We start from the raw sequence: 7,342 nt of genomic DNA, 5'->3' as shown, positions 1-7,342 counted from the left end.
ACATCATTCATTATTTTTTCTTTCTCTTTCTATTTACGGCGACGAAGAATAAAAATATCACTATATTTATTCCTTTTCCTACTCCTTCTTCCAAGCGCGGGATAACCCCAAGGAGTTGTGGGTTTTTTTCTACCAATCGGGGCCCTCCCTTCACCACCTCCATGGGGATGGTCTACAGGGTTCATAACTACTCCTCTTACTACAGGACGCTTACCTAGCCAACATTTAGATCCGGCTCTACCCAAACTTTTCTGGTTCGCCCCGACATTACCCACTTGTCCGACTGTTGCTGAGCAGTTTTTGGATATCAAACGAACCTCTCCAGATGGTAATCTTAATGTGGCCGATTTACCCTCTTTTGCAATCAGTTTCGCTACAGCACCTGCTGCTCTAGCTAATTGTCCACCCTTTCCAAGTGTTATTTCTATGTTATGTATGGCCGTGCCTAAGGGCATATCGGTTGAAGTAGATTCTTCTTTTTGATCAATCAAAACCCCTTCCCAAACTGTACAAGCTTCTTCCAAAGCATACGGCTTTCTGGATGTAGATGATGATATCTAGACAGATGGATCTTATATGAATCGTATGATGAAGTACCACATGAGTGGATATATAGGAATCCAAATCTGCCGAATCACTCATGCTACGATCTTCTACATCCTAGGTCTCCCCATTCCGTCATCTGGCTTATGTTCTTCATGTAGCACTCAGACCGAATGACTCTATGAAATTACGTCGATACTTCCATTCCACATATTACGGGTAACGTAGGAGACATCTCTATTTTTCCCCCGGGGGATCTTTAGAATTACCACTGCTTAGCTTTCAATTCGCCTCTGACCATCAAATGAAATGTGAATAACCCATCCTCCTCTCTTTGAAACAAGGGGCGCTTCCGGTTCTATCCGTGCTTCAAACAATTTTGTCTTCTCCATATTACCATATCTCTAGAGTCAATAATTTTATATGAGGAACCACTGAACTCAATCACCTGCTGCCGTTACTCTTCAGTTTTCTGTTGAGGTCTATCCCGTAGAGGTACTCAAATTGGATCAGTGATCGATTTCTAGGTTTTGTCGTAAACCTAATTGGTTACTTCCAATTACGTAAATCAATAGTTCAAACCGCACTCAAAGGTAGGGCATTTCCCATTGATATAGGAACTTCTGTACCAGAAACAATGGTATCTCCAATTATAGCCCCTCTGGGATGTAAAATATATCTCTTCTCACCATCCCCATAGTGTATGAGACAAATGTATGCATTTCGATTAGGGTCGTATTCTATGGTTACGATTCTACCAGATATGTCTTTTGCATTCCGTCGAAAATCGATTTTACGGTATAGACGCTTATGACCTCCCCCTCTATGCCTTGCGGTAATGATTCCTCTGGCATTACGACCTTTACCACAACGATGCTGTCCATAGATCAAATTTGTTCGTGGATTGGATTTCGCTTGACTGTCTACGGCTCCTTTGCGTGTGCTAGGGGTAGAAGTTTTGTATAAATGTATGGCCATGTTATTAAGTATTTATTTTTTTTTATTTAAGTTCTTTTCTCTATAAGAGGTGGAATAGAATAACCCGGTTGAAGCGTAATGATCATACGTCTGTAATGCATTGTATGTCGCATAATAGGTCCCATTCTTCTACCCTTTCCCGGGAGTCGATGGCTATTCATAGCTACTACCTTGACACCAAAGAAGAGTTCGATCCAATGCTTTATTTCTGTCCTAGTTGATCCTGATTCGACATTAGAAGTATATTGATTGTTCCCCAATAACCGAATACTTTTTTCTGTAAATACTGCATATTTGATTCCATCCATAAATCCATTTTCTTCCCTATGAGTTCCAGTATCTATAAGAATTAGAATTCTTACCGTTTCTACCGTTTCTATCTTATTCTTATAGTATGAATATACCAATTAGTTATCTATGGATGATGAGATTCCGTTGATACGGAGCCAATTCTATTATTGAACGTTCCAATTCGCGTGCATCCAGCAGGAATTGAACCTACGAATTTGCCAATTATGAGTTGGGCGCTTTAACCATTCAGCCATGGATGCTTCGCGGAGACTCGTCATCAACGGGGGCTGTCTTTGTGTAAGTGGATTTCAATTGAAATATAATCTTTCGTTTAGGAGAAATCAATGAAACGGCATCAATTCAAATCCTGTATTTTGGAATTGAGAGAGATATTGAGAGAGATCAAGAATTCTCGCTATTTCTTAGATTCATGGACCAAATTCGATTCAGTGGTGTCTTTCACTCACATTTTTTTCCACCAAGAACGTTTTGTGAAACTCCTTGGCCCCCAAACTTGGAGTGTCCTGCTTTCACGTGATTCACAGGGTTCAACAAGCAATCGATATTTCACTTTCACGATCAAAGGTGTAGTACTGCTTGTAGTAGCGGTCCTTATATATCGTATTAACAATCGAAATATGGTCGAAAGAAAAAATCTCTATTTGATGGGGCTTCTTCCTATACCTATGAATTCCATTGGACCCAGAAATGATACATTGGAAGAATCTTTTTGGTCTCCCAATATCAATAGGTTGATTGTTTCGCTCCTGTATCTTCCAAAAGGGAAAAAGATCTCTGAGAGTTGTTTCATGGATCCGAAAGAGAGTACTTGGGTCCTCCCAATAACTAAAAAGTGTATCATGCCTGAATCTAACTGGGGTTCGCGGTGGTGGAGGAACTGGATCGGAAAAAAGAGGGATTCTAGTTGTAAGATATCTAATGAAACAGTAGCTGGAATTGAGATCTCATTCAAAGAGAAAGATATCAAATATCTGGAGTTTCTTTTTGTATCCTATATGGATGATCCGATCCGCAAGGACCATGGTTGGGAATTGTTTGATCGTGTTTCTCCGAGGAAGAAGCGAAACATAATCAATTTGAATTCGGGACAGCTATTCGAAATCTTAGCGAAACACTTGATTTGTTATCTCATGTCTGCTTTTCGTGAAAAAAGACCAATTGAAGTGGAGGGTTTCCTCAAACAACAAGGAGCTGAGGCAACTATTCCATCAAATGATATTGAGCATGTTTCCCATCTCTTCTCGAGAAACAAGTGGGATATTTCTTTGCAAAATTGTGCTCAATTTCATATGTGGCAATTCCACCAAGATCTCTTCGTTAGTTGGGGGAAGAATCAGCACGAATCGGATTTTTTGAGGAACGTATCGAGAGAGAATTTGATTTGGTTAGACAATATGTGGTTGGTAAACAAGGATCGGTTTTTTAGCAAGGTACGGAATGTATCGTCAAATATTCAATATGATTCCACAAGATCTATTTTCGTTCAAGTAACGGATTCTAGCCAATTGAAAGGATCTTCTGATCAATCCAGAGATCATTTCGATTCCATTAGGAATGAGGATTCGGAATATCACACATTGATCAATCAAACAGAGATTCAGCAACTAAAAGAAAGATTGATTCTTTGGGATCCTTCCTCTCTTCAAACGGAACGAACAGAGATAGAATCAGATCGATTCCCGAAATACCCTTCTGGATATTCCTCAATGTCCCGGCTATTCACGGAACGTGAAAAGCAGATGAATAATCATCTGTTTCCGGAAAAAATCGAAGAATTTCTTGGGAATCCTACAAGATCAATTCGTTCTTTTTTCTCCGACAGATGGTCAGAACTTCATCTGGTTTCGAATGCTACTGAGAGGTTCACTAGAGATCAGAAATTGTTGAAGAAACAACAAGATGTTTTTTCTTTTGTCCCTTCCAGGCGATCGGAAAAGAAAGAAATGGTTGATATATTCAAGATAATTACGTATTTACAAAATACCGTCTCAATTCATCCTATTTCATCAGATCGGGGATGTGATATGGTTCCGAAGGATGAACCGGATATGGACAGTTCTAATAAGATCTCATTCTTGAACAAAAACCCATTTTGTGATTTATTCCATCTATTCCATGACCGGAACAAAGGGAGATACACGTTGCACCACGATTTTGAATCAGAAGAGAGATTTCAAGAAATGGCAGATCTATTCACTCTATCAATAACCGAGCCTGATCCGGTGTATCATAAGGGATTTGCCTTTTCTATTGATTCCTACGGGTTGGATCAAAAAAAATTCTTGAATGAGGTATTCAACTCCAGGGATGAATCGAAAAAGAACTCTTTATTGGTTCTACCTCATATTTTTGATGAAGAGAATGAATCTTTTTATCGAAGGATCAGAAAAAAATGGGTCCGGATCTCCTGCAGGAATGGTTTGGAAGATCCAAAACCCAAAATAGTGGTATTTGCTAGCAACAACATAATGGAGGCAGTCAATCAATATAGATTGATCCGAAATCTGATTCAAATCCAATATAGCACCTATGGGTACATAAGAAATCTATCGAATAGATTCTTTTTAATGAATAGATCCGATCGCAACTTCGAATATGGAATTCAAAGGGATCAAATAGGAAATGATACTCTGAATCATATAACTATAATGAAATATATGATCAACCAACATTTATCGAATGTGAAAAAGAGTCAGAAGAAATGGTTCGATCCTCTTATTTCTCGAACCGAGAGATCCATGAATCGGGATCCTAATGCATATAGATACAAATGGTCCAATGGGAGCAAGAATTTCCAGGAGCATTTGGAGCATTTCGTTTCTGAACAGAAGAACCGTTTTCAAGTGGTGTTCGATCGATTACGTATTAATCAACATTCGATTGATTGGTCCAAGGTTATCGACAAACAAGATTTGTCTAAGTCACTTCATTTCTTTTTGTCCAAGTCACTTCTCTTTTTGTCTAAGTCACTTACTTTTTTCTTTGTGAGTATCGGGAATATCCCCATTCATAGGTCCGAGATCCACATCTATGAATTGAAAGGTCCGAATGATCAACTCTGCAATCAGTTGTTAGAATCAATAGGTGTTCAAATCGTTCATTTGAATAAATTGAAACCCTTCTTATTGGATGATCATGATACTTCCCAAAGATCGAAATTCTTGATCAATGGGGGAACAATATCAGCATTTTTGTTCAATAAGATACCAAAGTGGATGATTGACTCACTCCATACTAGGAATAATCGCAGGAAATTCTTTGATAACACCGATTCCTATTTCTCAATGATATCCCACGATCGGGACAATTGGCTGAATCCCGTGAAACCATTTCATAGAAGTTCATTGATATCTTCTTTTTATAAAGCAAATCTACTTCGATTCTTGAATAATCCACATCACTTCTGCTTCTATTCTAACAAAAGATTCCCTTTTTATGCGGAAAAGACCCGTATCGATAATTATGATCTTACATATGGACAATTCCTCCATATCTCGTTCATCCGCAACAAGATATTTTCTTTGTGCGTCGGTAAAAAAAAACATGTTTTTTTGGAGAGAGATACTATTTCACCAATCGAGTCACAGGTATCTGACATATTCATACCTAACGATTTTCCACAAAGTGGTGACGAAACGTATAACTTGTACAAATCTCAGCCTCTTTCAACTTATTGTCAGCCTCTTTCAGATATGAATCTATCTGATTCAGAAGGGAAGAACTTGCATCAGTATCTCAGTTTCAATTCAAACATGGGTTTGATTCACACTCCATGTTCTGAGAAAGATTTACCATCCGCAAAAAAACGGAATCTTTGTCTAAAGAAATGCGTTGAGAAACGGCAGATGTATAGAGCCTTTCAACGAGATAGTGCTTTTTCAAATCTCTCAAAATGGAATCTGTTCCAAACGTATATGCCATGGTTCCTTACTTCGGCAGGGTGCAAATATATAAATTTCATCCTTTTAGATACTTTTTCAGACCCATTGCCGATACTAAGTAGCAGTCACAAATTTGTATCCTTTTTTTATGATATTATGCATGGATCAGATATATCATGGTCAATTCTTCAGATTCCATTGTGGGCGATTCTTCCACGATGGAATCTGATAAGTGAGATTTCGAGTAAGTGTTTACAGAATCTTCTTCTGCCCGAAGAAATGATTCATCGAAATAATGAGTCACCCGTTCCATTGAAGTGGACACATCTGAGATCACCAAATGCTCGGGAGTTCCTCTATTCAATCCTTTTCCTTCTTCTTGTTGCTGGATATCTCGTTCGTACGCATCTTCTCTTTATTTCCCGAGTCTCTAGTGAGTTACAGACAGAGTTAGAAAAGATCAAATCTTTGATGATTCCATCATACATGATTGAGTTGCGAAAACTTCTGGATAGGTATCCTCCACCTGAACTGAATTCTTTCTGGTTAAAGAATCTCTTTCTAGTTGCTCTGGAACAATTAGGAGATTCTCTGGAAGAAATACGGAGTTCTGCTTCTGGTGGCAACATGCTATTGAGTGGTGGTCCCACTTATGGGGTCAAATCAATACGTTCTAAGAAGAAAGATTTGAATATCAATCTCATCGATATCATCTATCTCATAAGTATCATACCAAATCCCATCAATTCAATCACTTTTTCGAGAAATACGAGACATCTAAGTCGTACAAGTAAAGAGATCTATTCATTGATAAGAAAAAACGTGAACAGTGATTGGATTGATGATCAAATAGAATCCTGGGTCGCGAACAGTGATTGGATTGATGATGCAGAAAGAGAATTCTTAGTTCAGTTCTCCACCTTAACGACAGAAAAAAGGATTGATCAAATTCTATTGAGTCTGACTCATAGTGATCATTTATCAAAGAATGACTCTGGTTATCAAATGATTGAACAACCGGGATCCATTTACTTACGATACTTAGTTGACATTCAAAAAAGGTATCTAATGAATTATGAGTTCAATAGATCCTGTTTAGCAGAAAGACGGATATTCCTTGCTCATTATCAGACAATTACTTATTCACAAACCCCGTGTGGGGCTAATAGTTCTCATTTCCCATCTCATGGAAAACCCTTTTCGCTCCGCTTAGCCCTACCCCCTTCTAGGGGTATTTTAGTGATAGGTTTTATAGGAACTGGACGATCATATTTTGTCAAATACCGAGTGACAAACTCCTATGTTCCCTTCATTACGGTATTTCCGAACAAGTTCCTGGATGACAATCAAGGTTATCTTATTGATGATATCGATATTGAGGATCGTGACGATATCGATATTGATGATCGTGACGATGATGACCTTGATACGGAGCTGCTAACTATGCCGAATGTGCTAACTATGTATATGACGCCGAAAATAGACCAATTTGAGATCACCCTTCCATTAGAATTAGCAAAAGCAATGTCTCCTTGCATAATATGGATTCCAAACATTCATGATCTTTATGTGAATGAGTCGAATTACTTATCCCTCGGTCTATTAGTGAACCATCTCCCCAGGGATTG

At 38.5% G+C, this 7,342-nt stretch overlaps 3 protein-coding genes and 1 non-coding gene across 4 annotated transcripts in view; 1 reads left to right on the top strand and 3 right to left on the bottom strand. All coding sequences in view use genetic code 11, as the record gives it.

The window, feature by feature from the left end:
• Positions 1-29: 29 nt before the first annotated feature.
• rpl2 (ribosomal protein L2) lies at positions 30-1,521 on the bottom strand. Its single transcript has 2 exons — positions 1,131-1,521; positions 30-460 (listed from the first exon to the last, which is right to left on the bottom strand). The coding sequence occupies exons 1-2, from the start codon at positions 1,519-1,521 to the stop codon at positions 30-32; spliced, it is 822 nt and encodes a 273-aa protein (YP_010167190.1).
• A 26-nt stretch (positions 1,522-1,547) lies between these two features.
• rpl23 (ribosomal protein L23) lies at positions 1,548-1,829 on the bottom strand. Its single transcript has one exon. The coding sequence runs from the start codon at positions 1,827-1,829 to the stop codon at positions 1,548-1,550; it is 282 nt and encodes a 93-aa protein (YP_010167189.1).
• A 169-nt stretch (positions 1,830-1,998) lies between these two features.
• Positions 1,999-2,072, bottom strand: trnI-CAU. Its single transcript has one exon. It is a non-coding gene; the product is annotated as a tRNA-Ile (tRNA).
• An 84-nt stretch (positions 2,073-2,156) lies between these two features.
• Positions 2,157-7,342, top strand: part of ycf2 (hypothetical chloroplast RF21) — a 6,759-nt gene continuing 1,573 nt past the window's right edge. Inside the window, exon 1 of the mRNA in view lies at positions 2,157-7,342. This exon is cut by the window's right edge and continues 1,573 nt beyond it. Coding sequence (YP_010167188.1) covers positions 2,157-7,342 — 5,186 coding nt within the window.

Source organism: Nymphaea colorata, chloroplast, assembly GCF_008831285.2.
Source record: "Nymphaea colorata chloroplast, complete genome".
Lineage (NCBI taxonomy): Eukaryota > Viridiplantae > Streptophyta > Magnoliopsida > Nymphaeales > Nymphaeaceae > Nymphaea > Nymphaea colorata.
The sequence above is the reverse complement of the archived record's forward strand: the minus strand, read 5'-3'. Positions and strand labels throughout refer to the sequence as shown.